Source organism: Doryrhamphus excisus, chromosome 1 (assembly GCF_030265055.1).
Source record: "Doryrhamphus excisus isolate RoL2022-K1 chromosome 1, RoL_Dexc_1.0, whole genome shotgun sequence".
Classification (NCBI taxonomy): domain Eukaryota; kingdom Metazoa; phylum Chordata; class Actinopteri; order Syngnathiformes; family Syngnathidae; genus Doryrhamphus; species Doryrhamphus excisus.
Window position 1 is genome coordinate 4836592 of NC_080466.1, and position 26581 is coordinate 4863172.

Sequence of the window (26581 nt, forward strand, 5' to 3'; positions counted from 1 at the left end):
TGCTTACTGGCAAGAATTAATAAATGTTATATGGTAATATGTCCAACAATTGATCATTTTACATAACAAAAATGTCACTATAGTGATGCAACCAGCCTGAACCAATTTCCGAGTGTGTTTCATCAAACGTTGCCCATAAATATGATTCAGATTATTATTTGTACTCTTTTTCAATGTCTGTTTTGATGAAGTAATGTCACAGCCCATGCTCACTTTTTCTCCAAAGTGATGCAAACAGAACAGGATATGTGTATGAGCTCCTGTGAGTAATAGTTAATCAATCGATGTTCTCCCTACGTCACACAGTAGGGGCGTGGTTAGGTCCCCTCTTTCATGACTTGTGGGCGTGTGTTTGGCGGCCACCACGCCTCACCGGTGTCCATACATGGTTCGTGACGTCACACAGCAAGGTTTCCATTCACATAAAAAAGGCTCGGCCGGAATTTCCTTGGAGGAAATGTAGGCACAGAAGCGCTCAGGGCTAATCGTTCGCCCGCCGATACTATTCAGGATCTCCACGCATTCTTTGGGCAATAATTAGAATAAAAGAATCGAGGACGCCATCATGAAAGTGTCCAGCATTGACTGCCGCCGTCTGAGGAAGATGATCAGGAAGGAGGACTGCCTTATCTTGGATTGTCGACCTTATTTGTCATTCACTAACTCCAATATCGAAGGTTCAGTTAATGTCAATCTCAACTCCGTGGTGGTCCGGAGGTCGCGGGGAGGACCGGTGCCTCTGCAGTTCGTTATCCCGGACGAGAGAGCCCTTCTTCGGCTACGAGAGGGCAGCATATCGGCGGTGGTCGCTCTGGATGACAGGACGTCCCATTGGCAGAAGCTGAAGAAGGACAGTGTAGCACAAATAGTAATAAATACTCTCTCACATCTGGCCAACGGGACGAACATCAGTTTTTTGAAAGGTAACATTTATTTCAAAACAATAGACTTAAATATACTATTGTTTTGGCCAAGGCGCCATTTCCTTTTTTCATTGGCTCGTGACACATTGTAGATATAAAATGTTGTGGTTTTTTTTTTTTTGCTTTGTTTTTAAACATTAAATTTGTACAAGTACAACGGGACGAACATCAGTTTTTTGAAAGGTAACATTTATTTCAAAACAATAGACTTAAATATACTATTGTTTTGGCCCAGGCGCCATTTCCTTTTTTCATTGGCTCGTGACACATTGTAGATATAAAATGTTGTGTTTTTTTTGTTTTTGTTTTTGCTTTGTTTTTAAACATTAAATTTGGACAAGTACAACAAAAAGGCCACATATTAACGGCTTCTAGCCTGTTCACAAAGCTTAAAAGATAAATGAAACTATCAAAGTAGCTGCTCTTCATCCTTTGATCTTTCAGTATGTGGTCCATGATGCAAAAATGCTGCTTTAATAGATAAAAGAAAAAATATATTTTATATAAAGTTAACATATCTCATTTATTTGGGTTCTATTAAGATGTTTATAATATACACATTATCCACTGTGTCTGTGATATAAGCAGCCTATATGAATGTGCGTCAATGGAGCTGATGAGTCAGTGTTGAGAAGTATGAACAAATTGTGCAAGATGTTCTGTGGCAAGAAACAAATACTGCTAAAGGAAAACACTAAGGAGTCAACTGGAATGTAATATAAATTGATCGTGTGTTAAAACACCTTCATTTCCGTCTGTCACCTTTACATCCTGTGGAAGTGAAGAGGATTAGTGGTTGGTAACAGCGGACTCCAGTGATTAATTACGCTCTTATAATCAGGTTATAATCCGGCGTTAAGTCTGTTTCATAAACTCTGTTGTTTCACAAGGTGTGTATTCGAAGGGGGTGGTAAAAGGGAGTGATTATTCTAAGCTTATTTCTTACATGATGTGTTTATACCCCCCCACTTCTCTCAGGAGGATATGAGAACTTCCACTCTCAATACCCTGACCTTTGCACCGAGGTGAAAAGCATCGACCAGAGTGGAAGTGAAAGCGAGAAATGGGCCAAAAGTGAGAAGCTGTCTCACAACAAACCGGATTATGATCAGGTAATCATCACCATACAGAGCCCCACACCCACTGGCATCACATTTTTAGCATTACTTATATTAGATATGTATAGATTTTCTGACCTAATGGAGCTCAGAAAGGGATCGGGGTGGAGAAAACACTCTTTCATCCATGACCTTTCCTCATTCACTACCTCAATGTGGCCGCTCAACGGCTCAAAGATCAGTCTCGTACGGACATTGAAAGGCACGCATTATAACTATCAGATTCATGTTATTGTATCTCAAAAACAAAAATGGGTGTACATAAAAATATGAATGTATAGTACTTTGTATACATTTTATCCATGTACTTATTTTGGAATTCATACATGATGCAAAAAAAAAACATGCCGCCTGTTTGGAAATGTAAACTGTTGTGTTAATGTATTTATTCTACATGCTTTTAAGTGCCGTACAAAGAAAAGTTTACTGTAAAATAAAGGCAAAATATTGTAAAACTACTTACGCCAATGGAGGGAGAATGAGAACGTTTTTTGCAGAGCAACACTAAGACTAGTGGAGTTTTATGTGTATTGCATATACTGTATAAACAGGTTATGTGTGGTGTGTAACAAAACATTTTGAGCTTTATGGTTGCGTCTTTGGTAATATTTTTGGGTGTAAAATATCTGTTATTTGCCATCAAAGTCATTAAACTGGACTTGTGTTAGTCATTTTATAACAGACTGATTTGAAGTCTCTGAAGATTTTAAGTTTGACTTTGATGCTGTACTTTTCTCAACGCAATTTTTTTTTTAAATATTGGCTGTTTAGTGCACGAAAATCAAAGGCGAAATCTGAACAGTCATGATGTCATAGCACTTACACCCTGTTTTCACTTTGGGGCGCAAATCACACCCTTGTTGTGTATTCGACTACTTATCTTGACTCACATCTCCCTCTTTGCTCTCACTTTTAGGGTAAACCTGTGGAGATCCTGCCTTTCCTCTACCTCGGTAGTGCCTACCACGCCTCCAGGCAGGACTATCTCACCGACCTTCACATCACTGCCTTGCTCAATGTGTCGCGCAGGGACATGCAGCCGGCCAAGGGCCACTACGACTACAAGTGGATTCCGGTGGAGGACAGCCACATGGCTGACATTAGCTCCCACTTCCAAGAGGCAATAGAATTCATTGGTGAGTTCAAGGGGATCAGTTTTTTTTAAATCTGTCAAAGCTTTGGTCTGAAGGTTTATTTCTCAACCATCATTCTGCAAGTGTATTTTTTTATTGTCTTGACTGTCTGCTCGTAATAGTGCACTCGCTCAAACAAGTCGGCACAGCAAATACAGCCACCTTCCTAAGGATGAGGTCTTTACCCAGAATAACACCACCTTCATTGACTAAATATTTATAGTTACAGATTGCACGCAGGCAGCCTTGTAAATATTCCGCCTTATTTAGGTGACAAAAATACAAAGATCTCCTATACATAGGCGTTTATTTTTAAAATGCGTCTTCATTCTGGAATAAGCCCCTCGCTGCCCTTGCTTGCTCCCATTCACAAATAGAGGGCTCTCAGAAAGCCAGCGGTAATCATGTTATCGTGATCTCCTGCCCTCAAGCCTCCACTAACATAGCCAGCCGTTCGTTTCCATTCACGATCTGCTCATTTCCCACCTCCTGACTCCCTCTTGAGCTGGAAAAAGACCTCCCCGTGTTGTCATGTAATATGTTGGGTGGGGTATGCCCGCAGTCAGTGTGACAAGTCAATGAGCAGTGATGACTAGGTGGAGGGGTTGACTGGGCGGAGGATAAAAAGGAAGGAAGACAGGGCTTGGTTGCTCACAGGTGGGCCTGGGGGCAGAAGCCTGTTGGATGTGTAACATCGAGGGGGGGAGTGTGTGGGAGAGTGATGCTGAATGGTTATTTATAGCCAGGCATTACCAAGGGCAAAACTCGACTAGGAGCTGCTTGGCTGACCAGCATTGCTTGGCTGTGATTGCTGCCATTGTCTACTGTGTGAGGATGCAGCCTACATTTGTCTAAGCCTGTACATTACATAAGACAGCTAATTGTACCAGGAGCAGGTTTAGCCTACATTTAGCCAGGAGCTATAAAAATTATCGACTTAGCCTCATGTTATTCCAAGCAAGCACCATTTAGTGGGGTAAAAATAAACATTATGGCTCTATGCCTGAAAATAGCTCTCGGAACCTGCCATGACACCATTAGGATGATAATTTAAACCACTCAGTCACGGTCATGGTTGAAATGACCTTTTAAATAACATGTAGTATATGCCCGAAAGAGGAATATGTTCATTGAATGATCAAGCGTGGTCTGATTAACATCTGTTGTCAGTGTCGACAGAACCCACACAACCAGGGTTATGTGTTCCAGAACCTCCAAAAAAATAGTAATTTGTCACTTTACGTTGCTGTTAAAGGTTGTGCCTCCATCTCAAATCATTGACCGGTTTGTCCTTTTGTACTCTGTCCAGATCATGTGAAGCAATCGGGGGGAAAGGTCCTGGTCCACTGTGAAGCGGGCATCTCACGTTCCCCTACCATCTGCATGGCGTACATCATGAGAACCCAGCAGCTGCGACTGGATGCGGCATTCGACATCATCAAGCAGCGCCGGGCTGTTGTCTCACCTAACTTTAGTTTCATGGGTCAGCTGCTGCAGTTCGAGTCCGAGGTTCTCTCCACAGCACCGGCCCATGCCGCCACACCTGAACCCACCACACCCTGTGTCCCAGAGTCTGCATCTTTCTTTGCCAACGACATGACCACTTTCAACACCAAAACCTTTGAGCCATCTATATTCACCCTCCCTACCTCTTGCCTGCAGTCCCCGGTCCACCACCAGTTCACACTGAGTCCAATAACTGCACTGCCTTAAGAAAAAGAACTGTGACTGCTTGTAGTGTTACTTGAAAATGAATGCAAATGTAAAGCTCCCTGTGTGCCTGGGCTTGAAACCAGCAGAACAGACCGACTGGAGATCAGCAGGTGGTAGTACACATTTCATAGGATGACACTGATGCTGTTTGTACTGCAGTGACAACAGCACAGTGATAAACTTGCAATATACATGCCTTAGGTTGATATTGTGATTTCTGTGTTTATTCACAAATACGGTGAGGCATTTGAATCTAATTTATTTAAAATTGCAATATTTGTGATTTTTTTTCCAATAATGTTGATGTTATTGTGTTTAAAAAAATAAAAGTTTTCAGGTGAGAAATAAAGTTGATGCATTGAATCATTGAGTCAACATACCATGCATGACACATTAGTAGCAATCACTACACCAACTTCTACAGTAACACTATACAAACTTATTTTTTCGTGTTGGCAACAGTGACAACTGCGAAACATAACTGTCTTATTTTCTATTTAGCTTGATTACAATCATGATCACCAAACTGATGTTAAATATCTTAAATAGTGTCGTGTCGGTATCGGCGATGCTCGACCTGTATTTGTAGTATCGCCGACCTCTGTGGTTGTGTTCCTTGTATGCATTTGGCGCCCAGAAAATAGCCGGACTGTACTAATGGTACACATAGGTATGCATATAAACAAAATGTTTGAAGCTCGTTCTTTATTCACGCCTACACGGCATAAACAACTGTCTTTCATTTAATTTATCGCCAATAATACATATATATCGTTCCATGGTTCCATGTATTAAAACGTACCCTCTGTTGTAATTTTTATATCTACCGCTATCACCCTATTTTTACACTATGGTATGATCCGTTACATCCCGCCCCCGCCGCCATTTTCTGTGTTTTTCCTGAAGGGTGCTTCATTTTTTAATGCACAAGCCGTAAGAGTTAAACTATTGTGGGCTTTAAACACAACTGGCATTTCCAATTCAGTGGAGGCGGAAGGCTGCCTCCAAATTTTGCCAAGGAGACGTCCGAATTGTACGACGATGTACATCAAACAAGTAAGCTTCCCCCTATTACCGGGCCGAATGGACTAGCTTCATGTTATCCTGCTGAATGAGCCAGCCTTGCCCACAATACACAGGATTAGCGCTGGACCTGGTATTATTTAAACAACAAAGGACAGACACGTCACGGAAAGCAATCATCTCAATGTTAACTAACACTGCAAACAAACGAATATATTGAAATACTCGCCCATTTACAAAGAGGCTAGGCTAACGCTACTAGGCTAACGCTAGCTGTGGCTTACTTGGCTTTAACCTGCATATAGCATACTTTCTCTTTGGTATCGTATTTATTTTTTTGAATGGACTATAGCCGTTAAGTACTTTATTAAAAAACAAAATATCGCGATGAAAGTCATACACACAAAATGTGTTTGTAGCCTTCCTTGAGAAATGTGTTTTGACCAGCTTGGTTTGTTGTGCAGGTTATCATCCAAGGGTTCCGAAGTTACAGGGATCAGACTGTGGTAGACCCATTCAGCTCCAAGCACAATGTCATTGGTGGGTATGGCATCTCTTCGTTTATTATACTGTACTAATCAGGCTAGACATTCACAAAAGTTTACCAAAAACTCTCATACAGGTGTAGATATATCAATCACTGTTGATTACTAATAAAAACACCACATTAAGGATCTCATAAAACGTAAACAATTGTTTTTTAAAAATAAAAGTAAACTACAGTTTTTGTTCTTATCAGCAAATGAACTGCAAACACTTCCTGAAGCTTAATTGGCCTCTTAGTCTAAACTGAACATCTGAAATCAAAATTCACATGTACTGCTTTTTTGTGATGCTCATGTTTATTTTTTTTCTGTCACAGTTGGGCGAAATGGATCAGGAAAAAGTAACTTTTTCTATGGTAAGTGTTCCCCATTAATTGTTTACAAACAGCAGTACAAGTTGGTTCCCCTCAATTCCTTGTTTTTCCCCTCCATATCCTCTGCAGCCATTCAGTTTGTGCTCAGTGATGAGTTCAGCCACCTTCGACCTGAACAGCGCCTGGCCTTGCTCCATGTAAGTACCTCCAAAGGTAGAATAAGCCAGCAAGCTGTATGAATTTTTATTATTTTTGTGAAAACATACATTATTCCCCCCCACAAACCCTGTCTTGGTAGGAGGGAACTGGACCTCGCGTCATTTCTGCATTTGTGGAAATAATATTTGACAACTCTGACAATCGACTACCGGTAAGAATGCCACAAGTTTTCTACTATTCATAGTTAAATTATGTCACTACTTTTTTTGCCTGCTTGTGCATCCAACTAATTTCACATATACATACAGTGGTGTGAAAAAGTGTTTGTCATACAAATGTTTCAGATCGTCAAACTAATGCATTAGTCAATGACAGCACAACTCAACACAAAATGCATTTTTTAAAATGAAACTGTATTACTAAGGGGAATACATCCAACTTAATTACTGGGTGTGCCACCATTAGCAGCAAAAAATTTAGTCAATTTTGGCCCACTAATCTTTGCAGAATTGTTAAAATTCGGTACACCATGGACTGGTCGGCAACCAATCGCAACGCACATATAGACAATCATTCACCCACACATTAATACACATTTGGATAGAAAATATGGCATTTTGATTTGTAAAGTGTTATTTATCCGGTGGGAGAGGGGAAGTTCTTACTTATTTATACTTCTAATCTAATATCACACCTAAGGGAGAGTCACTCTGAGTCATATGCAGCACTGCAGCAAAGGAATAAGAACCGACCTGAGGCATGTACTGCAAAAGTGGCTCAAACTACCCACTCTACAAAACGTAACAGGTTTAAAATGGTGCTGCGGTGATGCTTGTCAACTTACTTTGTCAAGTCTAGTTGTTGGATTTCATAAACGGGGGCGTTTGACATCATATTAATCTACTACAGCACAAAAATGGAGCGACCCCAACAAAGCGTTAAGAGCAACACAATGTGAGCTACAGCAGTGAGTGCTCTCCTACAGTTGATATGAAGCTATCTAGCTGCGCGTTGGAAGGACAGCACGTTCAGTCCACACTCGATGTCCTTCCTCTCCCGCTCAAGCGTCAGCAAGTTACTGATAAATATGGCACGCACCTAGTGGTGACGTAGCAAGCAAATGCCAGGACGCAAGGTGCATTCATGGACGTTGGGTCATTACATTATTACATTAAAGCCCCCCGGCCATTTTTAGTGGGTCGCGACCAGTTCAGACATAAGCATATGGTCCTTAACAAGGTGTGCATGTGTGTGCCTTCCTCGCATAGAATCTCAATTTTATTTTTATCAAATGGTTGTTTCAATGTTGATGTAAGTTGTAACCTTCAAAATAGTTTTAGCATCCATCTAAATCGTCAACTTCACTGCGTGTTGTTGTATTATCTTTTTCCATGTATGTCATGTGCCCCAAACTCACTTTGATGTAAACATTTGATAATGTGGATGGAGGATAAGGTGACGTAAGCTACCAATTGTGATTGTGTCGACCCCCTCCAGATTGACAAAGAGGAAGTCTCCCTTCGTCGTGTCATCGGCGCAAAGAAGGACCAGTATTTTTTAGACAAGAAGATGGTGACGTAAGTGCTACAGCCTAGCAGTTCTCCATGTCCTTGTAATCATCGGAAATAACGAGTCAGTGAATTAATGTAGTCACATGTTTGATGGTGTCTGTGATTGGTGCAGTAAGAATGACGTGATGAACCTTCTGGAAAGTGCCGGCTTCTCCCGCTGTAACCCCTACTACATTGTCAAGCAGGGCAAGGTGATCAAACCTCACACAAGTTTGAATTGCATAGTAAATGTTTCAACCACGTACAAATCACATGTACCATAACATCAGATGTTAGGATTTAATAAAATGAAATAATTCCTATAATGTATATGTTGTGTTCGACAAATATTTACTATATCAATGTTTGAAACAGATCAATCAAATGGCCACAGCGCCTGACTCCCAGCGTCTGAAACTGCTGAGAGAGGTAGCGGGGACACGAGTGTATGATGAACGTAAAGAGGAGAGTATTTCACTCATGAAGGAAACAGGTGCGTTCTAAACCACAATATGACAACCTATATCATGTGATGGCAACATTGCGGCTTTATTTTTCCACAGATGTTTGTACATTTTGGGTCCAAAATAATATTTGTCCCTCCCTACTCCATCAAGCAGCGTAACACACACTGTCTTGATTAAATAATATTTCCATGGCATCTACATATATGACCATTCACACACTGATCACACATTGTGTTGGAAAAGATTCCCTATCCTTCATTGGTTTAATCACATGATGCCAACACAGCGCACTTTTGTGTGTCAGATTTTTGTGCATTCAATATCAATCCCAATTTCGGAAAAACAAACCTGAGCAGCAACACACCAAATTTAGTGCCAGTGTGTCTTCTGTGCCACTAATGTCCACTAAATTGTAAGAATTATGATAGGATAAGATAAGGTATCCTCCACCTTTTAGTAATATATAATATTTTCTATTAGGCTAAGTTCTTTACAAACCTAATCAAATGTGTCACAAACAATATGGTTTATTAGACATTTTACCACTTAATAAATGAATCTGCTTGTATACACATTTCCAAGCAAAGATTAATAATAAATGTTTTTATGTCAGAGGGGAAGAGGGAAAAGATCAATGAGCTGTTGAAGTACATCGAGGAGCGTCTACACACTCTGGAAGATGAGAAAGAAGAGCTTGCTCAGTACCAGAAGTGGGACAAGATGAGAAGAGCCCTTGAATACACAATCTACAACCAGGAGCTAAATGAAACCCGTGCCAAACTGGACGAGGTAATTGTTTTTGTTGCTAAAATACTACCAACATTCCTCAACTGCATTAATTGTGCCCTTGTTTATTTAAATACCTAGAAGTCACAGAAGGTGCAACCTCTGCCGTAATGAACCTCAATGTAGTCATGAATGTTTGTGTATTTTTTTTTCTCCAGTTGTCCTCCAAGAGAGAGACGTGTGGAGACAAATCCAGACAGTTACGTGATGCTCAACAAGATGCCAGAGACAAAGTAGAGGTAAAAAAAAAAGAATCCAAACTACCGAAAAGCTTGTAAACTATTGGAATAAAAATGAAACCAAGAAAGTCAAATAGACTTTCTTCCTTCTCTTTCTATTCCTGTTTTTCCTTGTGAGGAAGCGACAGTTCTCCTTTAATCGATCAGTGGATTGTATCAGTGTGTGTAATTCTACTATGAGCTGTGGAAGTGTACCGAAAGGTGTTATTGTACCCAACATGTAACAGTCAGTTTAAAAACAATGACGCCAAATTTCTGCTTTGTTTGTTGGAATCATAGCCGAATCAGCTAATGCTGCTAAAGCTGGGAGTCTTACAACCAGCTGGTGAAGCTCTGACAACAAAGGGTTGAGTGTGCTCGCTGTGAAAATTGTTTTACAAAGTTAGTTATATTATTTCATTATTATAATGGAAAACTTTACTGCTAGGTAGTTAACAAATGATGACGTAATTGTCTTGTGTGAAACACAGAAGTAAAGATGGAAGTTTTTTTCAACACATAAATATAAATGAATTGAAGTCAACTAAGTTCCACTAATCTGAATTAATGCAACAGACTTTTCCTTTCTTGACCTTACATAGGAGACAGAGCGTGTTGTACGAGAATTGAAATCCAAGATCTCAGCCATGAAGGAGGAGAGAGAGCAACTGTCGGCCGAGCGCCAGGAGCAGATTAAACAGAGGACCAAACTGGAGCTGAAGGCCAAGGACCTGCAGGATGAGCTGGCAGGCAACAGCGAACAGAGGGTATGGAAGCCTCCCATCTGCGTCACTCTGCTCACCAGCAGCACTATCGCTTCCCTTGCATGGCTGCGCGTATACCCCCTACTCACAGCCCCATCACGTGCACAATTTTTCCCTTTTTGTGTAACTCGGCGACAATAGCATTTACACATTTGTCTTCATTAAACATAGTCCAAAGAGCCATCTCAGATAATGAGATTGGGCAGTTTTTTTTCTAGGAAGCATAGCCGTCTTATGTTCCTGTATGAAGTTTGTGATTTCGGAGCCTGAAGCAGCAGCCTGCATAATCAACAATCCATACATCTTTACTGGCATGGGTTTATGTGTGCAAAGCTGGTGTGACTCACTGTCCGTATGGCCTCATATTAGCAATGTACTGGTGCGCACGTCTTAGTATGAAGATGAGCATGCACAACAGCTTTATTGGCTCAGTCTTTGTGAACATCATGATGGGTCCCGGGAAGAAGGCTTGATGCTGGTTGGAGTACTATATGCCAAATGTTATTGGAGCAAAATGAAAAGCAGCAGCACTCTCCATAGCTTCTATAAAAATCTAGTCATGTTTTAATCTTTCGAGATCTTGTGAAACAAGATGTTTTGACACCCCAAATAGCAAATGTAGTCAACAAAGAGGCCATTTACAGTATGTGATAGCAGTGTGAAACTGTAAGCAGGTACAATGCAAAAAGAAATTCAAACTATTACATTTTATAAGTTGTGGCTGGTTTGATTTGATTGTGTACATTGAACTGATGTATTCTGTTTGATCCCTTATAGGTGGTAAAAAAGAGATCTTAGCATGGTTCCTTTTTTAAATTTTTTTTAAAGATATTCATTTTAACTTGTGTTCAAATTATGCACTCCTGTAGAAACGCCTTTTGAAAGAGCGCCAGAAGTTGCTGGAGAAAATTGAGGAGAAGCAGAAGGAATTGCAGGAGACAGAGCCCAAATTCAATATGGTGAAAGAAAAAGAAGAGCGCGGGATCTCCAGGTAGGGATGACTCACTCACAGCTTTAGTTCACCAAGTAGCTGGGGAGCAGCCCTAATTTCACGAGTTAGTTGTCTAATGTAATTGTATTTTGACAGCATCATACATACAGTATATACACTCCACTCCACAAATTTTTAGTGTAGACGCCACTACTTTTTTTTTTTGTGACATAAAAAAATTGGATGGATAATTCATATATTAATATTTATTATTAAAATGCGTATATACGCTCAAAACTATAGATATACCACTTACATATGTTCTTTTCAGTTTTTTATGGAAACATCTAAGATTTTCTACATGGCAAGTCAAAGCACGTCTTTTTCCTAGTAGACTGACTGTGAACTCTGAAATTTTAACAAGAACAATGCAATCCTTTATTTAAAAATACTGGAGGTTATCAAAATAATACATTTATAATTCATTAGTGAGATAAATATAATTGAAACAACAACTTGGCGATTCCTGTTTTGGGAAACAATATTGTATCTGATGTATTCTGTGTCTTCTAGACTGGCTCAGGCTACACAAGAGAGGACAGACTTGTATGCCAAGCAAGGCCGTGGCAGTCAGTTCACTTCAAAAGAGGAGAGGGACAAATGGATAAAGAAGGAGCTGAAGTCTCTGGACCAGGCCATCAATGATAAAAAGAGGCAGATCGCAACCATCAACAAAGATCTGGAGGACACGGAGACCAACAAAGAAAAAAACCTGGAACAGTATAATGTAAGTATATTGGATGGTACTTTTTTAGCTACAGCATGTTCTTAAAGTGACCTTTAGGGTTTATTTTATGCATGCAAATAGTGATCCTGGTTGGGAGTTGGTCCACTTTTACACAGAGACCAACCCATATGCAATGAACTGTGACTTCATCATGGATCTTAGTGAAGCTCCTCTTGAAGCTGTTAATCTGTTAATAGCTGTAGCTATTTAATGGCATGTATGGCCCTGTTTCTGATTCTAGACCTGATTCAAGTCCAGTAGTATCCTTTAGCTTTTTGTGTGGCATTGTTGCGAGACAGCCCCTTTCAACTTATTTGCTAAACTGTATTCTAAAATCTATTATATGTTGTGTGCTTTTAAATAACATTAATATATAATAGGATGTCAGCCTTTTAAATAATCACATTCTTTGTCCCATGTCACATTTGTGTCTCTAGAAACTTGACCAAGATTTAAATGAGGTCAAGACCCGAGTTGAGGAGCTGGACAAAAAGTACTATGAAGTGAAGAACAGGAAGGATGAGCTGCAGAGTGAAAGAAAGTAAGATCCACTGGTTGTGTGTGAATACCCGATGGTGCAATTGTTTTAAGTACAAATATATAAATATAATGGAAATATAAATTCTTAATATTTTAGTACACAGGGTAGAAATGTACCACAATCACTACATTACTGGAAACACCTCTATGAAAATACCATTGATACCAATGATTGATCTACAATTGTTAGATTTTTTAATATTTTAAAGACAGTTGTTCCATTGTTGATACTTTTTTAACTTTCATTTTACTGTGGTCCTAATAATGACTACACTTTGGAACATTCAGTTAACATTCTTCTTTATTTAGTTCATGTAAAATATATTTATACACTTGTTTCTTCATATGTAATTGATTCCTGATTGGCATTAGAGTATCTTTGCTTTAGGTGTGTTTGGGTGTTTCTCGTGTCATAAATATAACAGTGTGTGATGGTGTGTATCTGCCCAGCTACCTGTGGCGTGAGGAGAATGCAGAGCAGCAAGCCCTGGCAGCCAAGCGTGAGGATCTGGAGAAGAAACAACAGCTCCTTCGAGCAGCCACCGGCAAGGTTTGTTCATGACTTGCATAACAGCTCTACAAGGTTGTGCCTGTGGCAGTCCTTTCTGGCCACGCGTTGATTAAACCTTTTGAAATGTACTGCCTCTCTGCGGCACGGAGATAGAAATGAGCAAGTTACAATAAATCAAATCACATGTAAAATGACTTCACATACTATGTGTTGCTTCCATGTGTTACTGTAGTATCCTGCAGACAGGATAAGCCAAATAAGAGAAGAATGAAAGATGCTATATATGGCATTTATCCTCCCTCTGTTGTAGATTTTTAATTCAATTTTTCAAATAATATATTTAGTAATATGGTTGTCTCCCCTCCAGGCCATCCTGAATGGCATTGACAGCATCAACAAAGTCCTTGAACATTTCCGTCGCAAGGGCAGCAACCAGCATGTGATCAATGGTTACCACGGCATCGTCATGAATAACTTTGAGTGTGAGCCGGCTTTTTATACCTGTGTGGAGGTGACTGCTGGCACCAGGTGCGGATTACTTTTTTCTTTCTTTTCTTTTCCTTTCTTTGGCTTTCTTTCCTGTCTTTCTTTTAAACATTCCACTTAACCATTATAGGAAACTGCACTTTTTAAGAACTCTGGTCTGTCACTTTTAAGGCATCCATGTTAAACTTTAATGACAATAACAGTATTGTTACAAGGATTTGCATCAATGCCACCGAGTAAGTAATCGTGTTATTGATCCTGATACATGCAGCACATAGTGCTGTGTACGCGGTCAGCTGTGTCACTACACTAGAAAATTTGTTCCTCAGGTGTTAGCTCAGATAATAACTATCGCTCTAGCTTGGTTAATATGCAGGTCACAGCATGTAAATGCAGCATTCGTAACCATTTTGGGGTGTTTCTTTAGAAGCCTACATAATGTAGGTAAAATAGGAGGCTCCCCAAGCCATGCATTGTTTGTGGAAAAACTACTAGCATGAGGAGACTGTCTTAAACACAACGGGAAGACATATGTTGTTGTCTCACATAAGGATTGTGGATAATGGGCAAAATAAAAAAAGTGCAGTTTTCCTGAAAGGAAATGTATGTTTGTCAAAGTCCTTATGTTATAAAGCCTTTATGCACTGATGGAACTGTGATATCCCCAATTCCGGGAATAGAACGCAATTGCAAAATACTATGTGCATAGTTGTGAAAAAATATTTTATGCACTTGCAATATTGGAGTCATTAGATTTTCATGTTTCATTTTTTTAAAACATGCTTTTCATGTTCAGACTATTCTACCACATTGTGGAGACTGATGAAGTCAGCACCAAAATATTGATGGAGTTCAACAAGATGAATCTACCTGGAGAAGTCACGTTCCTGCCGCTAAGCAAGCTGGATGTCAGGGACACCGCATACCCAGAGACTAACGTAAGAACTTCAGTGTATTTTTATAGTTCATTATGTGCTAATGGAGTTTTTTCAGCATATGGTTACGAGAGTGTCCTGATGTGATATTGATATATCTGACAGTAGGCCAAAGTCAGCACAATAAAAAAAAAGACCTATCAGATTATATCGGCCTCCATCTAAAATCTCAGAGTTTACCACTCCCAATACACGCAGTCAATTTCATGCTCCACCCCAGCACATCTATCTAGCCGCAGCTGGATAGACAACACATGCTCACAACTGCATGTGCTAACCTGTTAAGCATGGAGTCGGAGTGATGTCGGCCGTGTGTGTATTTTTTGTTCAAGTCCAAAAAAGACTTTGCAGCTGAGTCGTTTTTCGTGTTGGCACAGAACTGGGGAAGATTAATATGAGCAAACTTACTGTGCGTTTGAAGCAGCGTTGCACAGGAAACACCCACGGGACGGCAAGACGTCATTAGCTACAATAGAAAAGATGACCAGCCTCTGTCAGTGGTGTGTAATGTTGCTTAATTGAGTACCTCGAACCTGACTATATCATGCAGAGCTGCCACTACATTGTGGAAAAAACTATACCCCAGATGTACCCCAGAAGTAAACAGGTCCATTCAGGTCAACTACTGTTGCTGCTTATTGTTCTCTCTTTGAGTAACATCATTTCATCAAACTTTTTCCAACATTCCACACCACACAATAAGTTACAAAAGTATGTATGATTTGTGCTGATATCGAATTGGTAGGCTGTACTATTGGTATGGGATCAGAAGTGGAAAAGGTTGATACCCCAATAATTACCATGTAGGAATGCCTAGCATTGTACTTTTTGTTTCTTCTTATCACAAAACTTTTATCTTACTGTATTACCATTGCATCAGGATGCCATTCCAATGATCAGCAAGCTACGCTACAGCGCAAACTTTGACAAGGCCTTCAAGCATGTGTTTGGGAAGACCCTGATTTGCCGTAGCATGGAAGTTTCAACACAACTGGCCCGAGCTTTCACCATGGACTGTATCACTCTAGAAGGTAAGGTCAACAACACCGTCCTACTCGGAGAGTGATGGTCTCTTGGTCATAGAAAACATGAAAACAATTCTGGACCAGAAGTGAAAGAGATGACATAATTTTAAAAAGGCCCCTGATTTAATCTTAATCATGGTTCAATAGAAAAGCATTTATGAATATTCAATATGCTAATAATGGTGTGTTACATAAAAAATGCTTCATTAAAAAGTGTAGTACCTTTCTAGAACCAGTACAGCTTTTTGCCTTTTCTGAATTCCATATGGACTGTTTTTCTCAGGTAAATATGAAAAGCCTTGGCATTTGTTTGACCTTGTAGGTGATCAGGTGAGTCATCGTGGAGCTCTGACAGGTGGTTATTACGATACCAGAAAGTCTCGACTGGAGTTGCAGAAGGACATGAGGAAGGCTGAGGAAGAGCTGGGTGAGCTGGAGGCCAAGCTCAATGAGAATCTGCGCAGGAACATTGAACATATCCTTTTTGTCAAATGGACCATTGCATCCTTATTTTCTAGACTGGTAGCTTTGCTCATATACTTTTTGGACCTTTTGAGCTTTGAAAATGTTTGTCAATGTGCCTTTGGGGGCACAGTCTTGGAACTTGAATTTTCCAATAAAGTTAGCTGCTGTACTTGCTCTGGCTAAGAATAGTTTACCCTTTAAATTACATAGCGAGCATACTCTGCTGCAAGCGGGTTGAAGCAGGTAAAGAAGGATTAGGAAATACTAGGTCATATTGGACAAAGCCACAATGACTCATTGGTGTCAAAGCTAGCTTACGCACAATAAGCATAAACTGGAGTTTATGTTTATGCTTATGCACAATAAGCATAAACTGGAGTGAGGATTTGTGATGCCTCCTCTGCATTTTTGAAGACTTGGTCGCTTTTGCTTAGATCTGATGTTTTTGTTGACACATCTGTGAGAAATTGAGAAACATTTGTGTCGTCACTCCTCCTGGTGATGCATATGTGTATGTGTGCAAGTCAGACCAATCAGCAGGTGATATGACCTCATCCATCTCTACCGCAGGGATGAGTCACAGTTGACATCAATTATTTAAAAGACTATTGTTGTCCACTCTGCACCTCTGCTTCGTTGAAGAGCATGAGATTACATTGATTCGCTCTACCCATCATGTTTATTTTGTTATCCATCTTCTTTTTGTTAGGGCACAACACAGCAGACCAACTTTTCCAATTCTGTTAGTGTTGTGTGATCTCTTAGATTAAAAGGTGTCAACATTTCTCTTTGGCAGAAAAGAACAGGGCAGCCAGAAACCAATCAGACTGTGAACTATAGCATCGTTATGATGAATGCTAATATAGTAGATATATGGAAGTGGCAGTCTGTGAGGCATTATTGGAGGCAACTTTAGTGCTTAAGGCACTCTTTAAACCCTTCAGTTTAACCTACCTTGGTGTTTGTTGATGTCTGAGGATAAGCCCTAGCAATTCTACATTCACATACACGCTTACAGATTTGTAAGATCAACCCACATAGATGTTCGGACCTGTCTGCATCCTTAATCACTGAGCAGTTCTATTAAAGCTCTGCACTTGGCTGAGCACCAAATTTCAAGCACCTGCCGTCACCAGTTCCATTTCATTACACACTTCACACATAGAAGAGGTCCGTGTTGACAATTTAGTGAAATGGTATATTTAGCTAGTGTTTCTGGCCTTTAATCAATTAGTGATTAAATACAAGTCATCAACTAAAAACAAAAGGGAAGTATCGCATTGGAGTGAGCTCCACCTCAACACCGCCATATAATGCAAGTCTGAAATTTGTAAAAATCCCTCCACAATGCAACCCAAACCTTGATCAAACAGCCAAGAAGGCAGAGTTTGGACAAACCTTGCCTTCCTGGTGAAACACGCATGGGTGTCTTAACTGTGGTGCAGGGGCCATATGTGGTACGTGACTCATTACAGAAATAAAACAGAACCCCTGCAAAAATATAAAAATGGAGCAAAAAGACCTGAGTGAAGTTGCCCCCCCCCCCCCCCCCCCACACACACATTTATTTCAGTATCCTATTTATTTTCAGTAGGATCTTCAACCTTGTGTGGTGCGGGCAACTGCACTCATTGAATCAATTAATCCACCACCGCATTGATTTGCCTGTGTTTAATAGACTTCACTGAAACCGCCAAGGCCCAGTGGAGTGGAGCAGTCATGGTCAATCAATAGTGCTGTCTGTGCAATTACCTAAAGAATATTTTGTTCAGCCTTCCTTAAATTATATCAGTTCTGCCACAAGTGTCCTTGGTTGGACAGTATTTATTTTATATTCAGTCTAAACCTCTTGTTTTTTTTCTATTTTAATGTTTTTTGTTTTCAGATTTGTCATACATTATTTTGGCCACAATTATGTCACACAGTTTCACTGTTGTTTGTTTTCAGTAATAATACTTCTACCGTAAGTCTAAAGTCAATAAAAGAAAAAAACGAAACAGTCAACACATTTCCATTGTGGCAACTTCCTTAACATCTGCTTCCACGTATCAACAATGAGATCGACCAACTGATGAACCAGATGCAGCAGATTGAGACCCAACAAAGGAAGTTCAAGGCTTCCCGGGATAGTATTCTTTCAGAGATGAAAATGTTGAAAGAGAAGAGGCAACAATCAGAGAAAACTTTCATGCCAAAGGTGACTAAGTATTGATAGCGTCACTTTTTTTTCATTCAACTACCTAATTGCCAGCAATGTGTTAGAGCATCATAACCTCTCTTTGTATCATCCCCTGATGTGTTTCCTTTCCAGCAACGGAGTCTTCAAAGTCTGGAGGCCAGTCTTCATGCCATGGAGTCCACCAGGGAGTCACTGAAGGCTGAGCTGGGAACAGATCTGCTGTCTCAGCTCAGTCTGGAGGACCAGAGGCGTGTAGATGACCTCAATGATGAGATCCGTCAACTTCAGCAGGTTAGGGGTTATTTGACACAGATTCTGCATTCCAGTTAAAAAGGTTTCCCTGCCAGAATCGCAGCACCATTCCCTTGAAGTTTGTATAACTAGTAGCTCTAGGAGGCGCATCTACTTCATATAATTGTAGATGCTGTTAATGGGATTCAAAGTCATTTTGAGGTATTGCATGTAAATATCACAAGTGGTTTTAGCTGGCACATTTAACATTTTGTCGAATCTGTGATTTTAAAATGAAGTGAAAAATAACCACACACAAAAAATATGATGGGTGAATACTGTTGGTGCCTATGGAGGGACTGCCCCCAATGAGGTTATTTTATGGCTTTAAAGGATTTTCATAGTTGAATCTGAATGGTTTTATTTTGTCTATAGTTAACTCATCAAATTTTTTTTCTTTATTAGCAGGGATAGTGGCACTCTCAACAAAAAGATCTCCTTTGTGACTTTTTCCACCTCAAAGAAAACAGCTAAAACACTTGGATAAACAAATAAATGTGTTAGACGTGTAACAGCACGTTAATTTATTTAGTGATACTGGAAGCAAGTACACATCATCAGTCGGGTAAAACTAACCTGTCTCACAACGATCTAAGCCCAGCTCACATTCCCCATTAGTAGGCGAACAATCCAACGCTTTGCGAATTCTGCTTCACAATGATAGGAAGGAGCTGATCACCACCTGGCGATGAGTTGGTTTAGATTATGTCAGACAGACCTGGGAGACACAAACGTGTAGCGAGGGTGTGCTAGGAATGTCTGGCAGAGTCTCCCATTCGTCAGGTCTTCAACTCTCACCTCTGGCAGAGCTTTGCCTGCGTACCGGGTGGAAGAGGATATTGAGTATGAATGAGCTGCTGAGGCAGTCGATCGGAGCTCTGACTGCAAGATGGTTGGTGCCAATCGTGGTGGCAAAACCTGAACCTGAACTGAAAGTAGACACTCAAGGTTAGGGCTGCCGTCACCCTGAAGGAGTCTTATTGAGCATGGATGACGAGCACGGGACTCCTAAGCAGCTGATCAGAACAGGCCAAACGACAAGCAGCGACCATGCTGCCCTTGTCATCATCACTGACTAAAATATAAAAAGGCCTCTGAATTGCCCTCTGATCATTTATCTTGTTTCCTCATCGTCCACATCTTCCTCGTGCTGCTGCAAGTGCATTTCAATGACCTGGGTGTGAGGTGAGCAGGAGGCAGCTGTGTGTGGGAGGTTCCTGTGATCTTTTTTTTTTTTTTGCCAGCTTCTTTTTCCGCTCTCACCTGAATAAACTCAGTCATCCCCACTTGTGTTACACAACGATTTCGCCCACATAACATGGATCCTTTCATGTCTGCTTCTGCACTTTTTGCACTCATACAGGCTTGCACATATTGCTTATAACATTTATTTTCATTTAAAAATGAATATTAAAATTAATGTTATGGCATTTGCCAGAAATCCAAATTATGGCCAATACACACACCGGATGTGCTATCATCTTGGTTCCCCAAGCATGGTAAATAGAATGAGTAACATTGTTTCACTCACCTACAGGACAACAGACAGTTGCTCAACGAGAGAATTAAGTTGGAGGGCATCATGACCAGGGTGGAGACATATCTTAATGAAAATTTGCGGAAGCGCCTAGATCAAGTGGAGCAGGTACGGTATCCTTCAATGTCCCGTTAAGTCTCTCTCCATTTTGCCTGTGCGTTTTGTTGATATTATCTTAATTTGTGCATTACATCATCAGTTTGCCTTCTTTTCATTGCCTTTGTTGGCATTTTAAAAAGGACTCATTCATAGCAAGTGATATGACCATGCTTATTCTGTTGGATATTTTTTACTCACATATACATATCTGTAGAATTCCTTAATTAATATAAATTCACAAAAAATATTCCTCTGCTTAAAAAAAGGGAATTAATATGTATTTATTTGCACAGAGAGCTGCAAATTGAGATCCCAGGCTCAAGTGGGCACATCAGCCACATTTAAATGCCAGGTGTACACCTGTGTATGTGTATTCACTTGTGATCTGTCTGAACCACCCAAATAAATGTTAATGTCTGCTGGACAAAGGTCCAACTGTTTATGTAAATCAAAATTGGAGCATGAATTAAGACTCCTTTTGATGTGTTTTAATTTGCGATGCAGGAGCTAAATGAGTTGCGAGAGACTGAGGGAGGCACGGTGCTCACAGCCACAACGTCTGAGCTAGATGGCATCAACAAAAGAGTCAAGGATACACTAGCCCGGTCAGAAGGTATGGTCACACTACAGACTAGGAAGTACATAAAGGTGGCTAAGTTGGTATGTTGTTAATCACACAGTAGAATTAAATGAAAGGGTTAATTTACTTTGCTAATACAATATCTTTGTGTCATTGTTAAATTACAAGACTATGCTGTATACATATAATTCAATGTGCATTTGACTGCTGTCAAGTTGATTTAAGTACCAACCAAAATGTCTTCATTTTATGGTTGTAATACAATTAATCTTCAGAACTCGAGAGACAATACAATTAAATCTGTAGACTCATCAACTATCCATATGTTCTCCTCCAGATCTGGACTCTATGATAGACAAGACAGAGGGGGAGATCAAGGACCACATTAAGAGCATGGAGCGCTGGAAGAACATAGAGAAAGAGCAAAACGATGCAATCAATCATGATACCAAGGAGCTAGAGAAGATGACCAATCGGCAGGGCATGCTGCTCAAGAAGAAGGAAGAGTGCATGAAGAAGATCCGAGAGTTGGGCTCGCTGCCTCAGGAGGCTTTTGAGAAGTACCAGACTCTCACACTCAAACAGGTGCCTAACAAACACATGCATCTCTTCTTCACAGAGTCGGTATCTTTTAGAAGAGTACATTTAAGTCACATGTTTCCTCATTTTGATTTAGTTTCAGCTATATATTAGTTAAAGCAACCACCTGTTGATTTATTGTGGAGAAATATGAGCATGTCGACACATGAACTTCGCCTAAAGGCTGTCAGTCCAAATATAAAAAACATCTTTTGCAAAGCACTGAAGTAACCAGGATGTGGACGTATTAACTGGTTCAATTCAAAAGCCTGGAGATCCTCACCGTGTTAATTTTCCACCCGTCTGTATGGTAGCTGTGGATGAGATTACTATATTTACAGTCCCCGTTACATAACCCAAGCCAGGCTTTGCTTTTGCCTTGTTTACTTTCTTTTTTTTTTCAAGCACCAAATAAGCCTTTCAAAATAGACTTTGTCCAACTGGTAGATCGTCACTTGAATCACTGTACAAGTAAAAAATAAACAACTGTTGACAAAGAAAGCTGTAGCTCCCCTCGGGAACGAGGCCTGAGGCCATCACCCACTCCGAAGTGACTCAGACACTATTCAGTGCTCAGCTTGCTGCCTCTGGGAGCTCACAATGTGATTGAGTGCACTTGGCTGCAACTTCATTAATGTCAAAGCATGTACTTTATGCGTGTGCGTGTGTGTGCTCTCCACCTTTCATGACAAATGTTCAAAATAGCTTCACACTTAATCAAACGCTTCATTATATGTCGTGGGAAGGTGATGCCATTGATTGCAAAAAAGGATCTGAGAGCCCATGAACAAAGCTCATGTTCCTTCTGAGTTGTGCAAGATGAATGAATTCATAGGTCAAGGGTTTGGAGAGTTTCTCAATTATTTTTTTTAGAGTTATCTGCTTACTAATTCACCAGATAACCTTATTTTTAGAAGATCACGCACTTTAAATTCATTTCAGCAAACTGAATTAGCCTCACTAAAATCCCATAAATGTTGACTCAAACAGCAACTGTTACCAGTGGATGCAGCTTAATTCTGGGATCCACTAATTCTCCAAATCAAGCACACAAAGTATTTGGGCTGGAAATCTATCGACACTTAATACATGTTATTCCTGTTCAAATAACTTTAACACAAGGATCTTGATGTCTTAACATTTCTTAACTGACAATGACACATCGTCATCCGTTTTTGCTGTGTTAGACAGTATCTTACTTGCTGGGTATAATAAATGGTTGCAACCAAGCCAGGGACAAGCCATGAACACATGGAGCTGACTGCCTTTATGAGAGGTTTGCACTGACTAACTTGTATGCAATTATTTTTTTCCCTTGGCCAGTTGTTTCGGAAACTGGAGCAGTGCAACACAGAGCTGAAAAAGTACAGTCACGTCAACAAGAAGGCCCTGGATCAGTTTGTTAACTTCTCTGAGCAAAAGGAGAAACTGATCAAGCGTCAAGATGAGCTGGACCGAGGCTACAAATCCATCATGGAGCTCATGAATGTCTTGGAGCTGCGCAAGTATGAGGCCATCCAGCTCACCTTCAAGCAGGTACTCTTCTCCTAAAACCTTTCAACTATATTACTGTCTTTTAACATCGGATTCACCTGGGTGTTTCTCACGCACAGGTGTCAAAGAACTTTAGTGAGGTGTTCCAGAAGCTAGTGCCAGGAGGCAAAGCTACACTGGTGATGAAGAAGGGAGATGCTGAAGGAAGCCAGTCCCAGGATGAAGGTGAGAGCGGTGCAGACAGTGAGAGGGGCTCCGGATCGCAGAGCAGCGTTCCCTCAGTGGACCAGTTCACTGGAGTTGGGATCAGGGTAAGACTCTTAAGCCATGTTGTTGTTTTTTTTATCTTTTCTCTTCAAATTGACAAACTTCTCTCTTAATAACCGGTGTGAAAGAGTGTGCTTTCCTGTACATTCCAGTATTTGCATTAACCTACATTTAATTAGTTTAATCAAGTGTACATCAGGAGAGTAGATCTATTCATCTTTCACAAGACAAATGGTTTGCGACCACAGTCACCACAAAGCTTCTTTTATAAATTTGCAGCCGACCTGCCATTGACCTGCTGCCTTAATTTTAGATGTTAATAATGCATCAAGTAAGAAAATGTGATGCACAACACAATTACGTCCTGCACTCAAATATTTCCCCACATGCATATTTCCCCACACCATGTCACTTCCATGAGGAAATTAATATTATATTAATATTTGTAAGAAAATGTAATACATGCTGGCTTGTATTTGTTACTGTTTCGTGTTATTGAAATAAAGAAACTGATTTGTTTCTAATAATACATTGCTGTGTTCAATGGTCAGATAACATAAGGAGACCCTATAAAGTCCAATGTTTACTACCATTTTCCCATTACCCTGTCTGTCACAGACTTCTATTTCTGGGCTTCTGTCAAATTATTTATCTGTTGTAAAAAGTTAATGTATTACATTAAAAACCATTCAGCCACGTCTGTCTGCTTCTCACATCTAACACACCATTTTCCCTGTCATGTATAGGTGTCATTCACAGGAAAGCAGGGAGAGATGAGAGAAATGCAGCAGCTGTCAGGAGGTCAGAAGTCTCTGGTGGCTCTGGCTCTGATCTTTGCCATCCAAAAGTGTGACCCCGCCCCTTTCTACCTGTTTGATGAGATTGACCAGGCCCTGGACGCCCAGCACAGGAAGGCTGTCTCAGGTATAGCACGACACTTTCATATATACAGTCGAACCTGGCATGGTGTCCACCCTGGTTAGTGAGTTTTTCGGTTCACGCAGAACATTAACGCTACAACTTAGAATCAGTTTTGGCAAGCTAAACAAAATGGCAACCAAAAGTCAGCTACAGTATGTTATGTCGTTCGCCTATTATGTCATCAGTGGTTCATTCTCAAAAATGTTAACACAAAACCCATTTTTATAGTTTTACATGCATAAAGCGGTTAGAAATGCATGAAAATGATGACTGAAAAGGCTAAATGAACATTTAAGGTTATGTGCACCTTCATTGAAGACGTGACTGTTCCCAAAGACACGCTGTGGCAGCGAGATCAACCACCAACTTCCTGTTTTCTGTTAGAAAAAAGTTGCGGCTTGTACATCGGGAGTTAGGGTAATTGCGATTTGAAAAAGGCGCAATATTTGAACCACAATGTAGCGAGTTAATATGCACACACAAAGCTTCATCCCTGCCAATTTGGTTCCCACTTTATGACAAGAAGTCACAGTTGTCTGATAGCAATAGCTGTGACAGGAAAGCAATTAATATATAGGGTTTTCAGATGCATTTTTTTGTTACAGCCTGGATAATTAACAAGTGAGTACAGTTTGTTTTTTGTTTGAACTTGGCTCACGGGACAATGCAGGAAGAAGAGTCTCTGTTCAGTCACTACACTGCAGATGTCAAAAAATCCGAACTAGCTCACAGAGTTGGCTTTATAGCATCTCACACTCAATTGTTGAAATGTTTGTGTTTGCTTGTCCGATTCAGACATGATTGTTGAACTGGCTGGGCACGCTCAGTTCATTACCACAACCTTCAGGCCTGAGCTATTGGAGTCTGCTGACAAGTTTTATGGAGTCAAATTCAGAAACAAGGTATGAAGGTTTTTTTTTGTTTTGTTTGTTTGTTTTAAAGAAAGTGAATGAGAGCGCTGCTCAGAGTAACCAGAAATAGAAAGTAATGGGCATGCGCATTGTTTTGTTGTTCTTTTCTGTAGGTGAGTCATATCGATGTGATCACAGCAGAGCAGGCCAAAGACTTTGTGGAGGATGACACCACCCATGGTTAATCCTTGCTGTGTTTCTTCTGCGTACTTAAGGTGCAAAATACACCACTATTACACCTGCAGACTCTTGCTTTTTCTCTCTTTTGTAATAAAATACTGTTACCTTTTCGGATGTTCAGTAAGATTCCGATATGGATATACATTTTTTTAGGTTCTCAGAATTGCAGATGCATATTTACAGTTTACATTCCGTATATTCAACTCATCTGTCAACAAAACTGAACATTTTAAGGTAAACGATAAACATGCTTCCCGTGTAGCTGTTCCTTTCTGCATGTCAATGGCTCTGGGCTGAACAGCGTATTTCATTTAGTTTTTATTGTGAAGATTTTTTTCATTTTGCATGGGGTGCTTATAAGCTTTTGAAAATGCACCTCCATGCTTTGTACAGCCAGCTTTAGCTTTAATTTGTCCTTTAAATTGATGTTTTTGAGACTATTCTTCACAAATGTTTGTCATTCTATAAGAACTTGTTCCCGGTGTTGAAAGATCTTGGCTCTTCATGTACTGTTCAGCTCATTTGAATACATGTTAGATGTCTTCAACACCAACTCAAAAGTTAATTGGAAAGTTCAACTTTTTAACATATTCTTATTGGATCTGATGTGTTTTACTTTGATTAAATTGACACTTTTCTACGAATGCTTGTTCCTTTGCTGTAATGTCCACACTGAAAAACTAATTCATGAACACCTAGACCTTTAGAGGGTGCTGTTGGACTGGTTAGTTCTACAGATTTGTACAGGATTGAGTTAAACACAGACTCATTCTCGGTTTACTTTAGATGCGGAAGACAAATAGTCAATTTTCTTTTGTATAGGCCACTTTGTATAACAGTGCTTTCTTAAATTCAACCACTTTTCCATGTATTTGTTAATTTTCTACTTAAATTTGAAGCAAATGGCTCAGTATTTGCTGTTGAATATCTTTTGGGTTTGATCCAGTCCAAAGTCCCTGTGTCTTCATTAGTCCACGCTGACACCTGAGTTAAATTTGTTGGCGGTGGCAGTCATTGTGTCGCGTTGCAGGGGAGATCCCCTCATGTCACACATGCATGGCTCTGACCCAGAGCGAACTCATCTTGCACTGGCAGCCCGACTGAAAGGTTGTGTTCTTTAACCTGTATAGTGGTGTGGAAAACTGTTTTC

At 40.2% G+C, this 26581-nt stretch overlaps 2 protein-coding genes across 2 annotated transcripts; both read left to right on the forward strand.

Moving 5' to 3' along the window:
• The first annotated feature begins 436 nt into the window (after nucleotides 1–436).
• On the forward strand, nucleotides 437–5236 carry dusp5 (dual specificity phosphatase 5). Its single transcript, XM_058070613.1, has 4 exons — nucleotides 437–923; nucleotides 1902–2035; nucleotides 2958–3177; nucleotides 4484–5236. Exons 1-4 carry the CDS (start codon nucleotides 566–568, stop codon nucleotides 4885–4887), a joined length of 1116 nt encoding a protein of 371 aa, XP_057926596.1. The 5' UTR covers nucleotides 437–565; the 3' UTR covers nucleotides 4888–5236.
• Nucleotides 5237–5756: 520 nt separating this feature from the next.
• smc3 (structural maintenance of chromosomes 3) lies at nucleotides 5757–26071 on the forward strand. Its single transcript, XM_058088733.1, has 29 exons — nucleotides 5757–5943; nucleotides 6375–6450; nucleotides 6773–6811; nucleotides 6899–6966; nucleotides 7068–7139; nucleotides 8426–8505; nucleotides 8612–8690; nucleotides 8854–8971; nucleotides 9559–9734; nucleotides 9890–9970; nucleotides 10552–10716; nucleotides 11583–11704; nucleotides 12218–12431; nucleotides 12869–12972; nucleotides 13422–13521; nucleotides 13850–14010; nucleotides 14765–14906; nucleotides 15784–15934; nucleotides 16251–16401; nucleotides 18437–18590; nucleotides 18705–18863; nucleotides 20401–20508; nucleotides 21004–21112; nucleotides 21417–21664; nucleotides 22982–23194; nucleotides 23272–23463; nucleotides 24166–24343; nucleotides 25136–25242; nucleotides 25365–26071. Exons 1-29 carry the CDS (start codon nucleotides 5929–5931, stop codon nucleotides 25434–25436), a joined length of 3654 nt encoding a protein of 1217 aa, XP_057944716.1. The 5' UTR covers nucleotides 5757–5928; the 3' UTR covers nucleotides 25437–26071.
• The last annotated feature ends 510 nt before the right edge of the window (nucleotides 26072–26581 follow it).

What these genes read in the sequence shown, in the direction of transcription:
- smc3 (XM_058088733.1), top strand. An exon ending in AGCGCCTGGCCTTGCTCCAT is followed by an intron (nt 6,967 to 7,067) that starts GTAAGTACCTCC and finishes CTGTCTTGGTAG; the next exon opens with GAGGGAACTGGACCTCGCGT. An exon ending in AAAACCTGGAACAGTATAAT is followed by an intron (nt 12,432 to 12,868) that starts GTAAGTATATTG and finishes TTGTGTCTCTAG; the next exon opens with AAACTTGACCAAGATTTAAA.
- dusp5 (XM_058070613.1), top strand. Translation starts at nt 566, where the DNA reads ATGAAAGTGTCCAGCATTGACTGCCGCCGTCTGAGGAAGATGATCAGG. An exon ending in GAACATCAGTTTTTTGAAAG is followed by an intron (nt 924 to 1,901) that starts GTAACATTTATT and finishes CACTTCTCTCAG; the next exon opens with GAGGATATGAGAACTTCCAC. An exon ending in AGAGGCAATAGAATTCATTG is followed by an intron (nt 3,178 to 4,483) that starts GTGAGTTCAAGG and finishes TACTCTGTCCAG; the next exon opens with ATCATGTGAAGCAATCGGGG.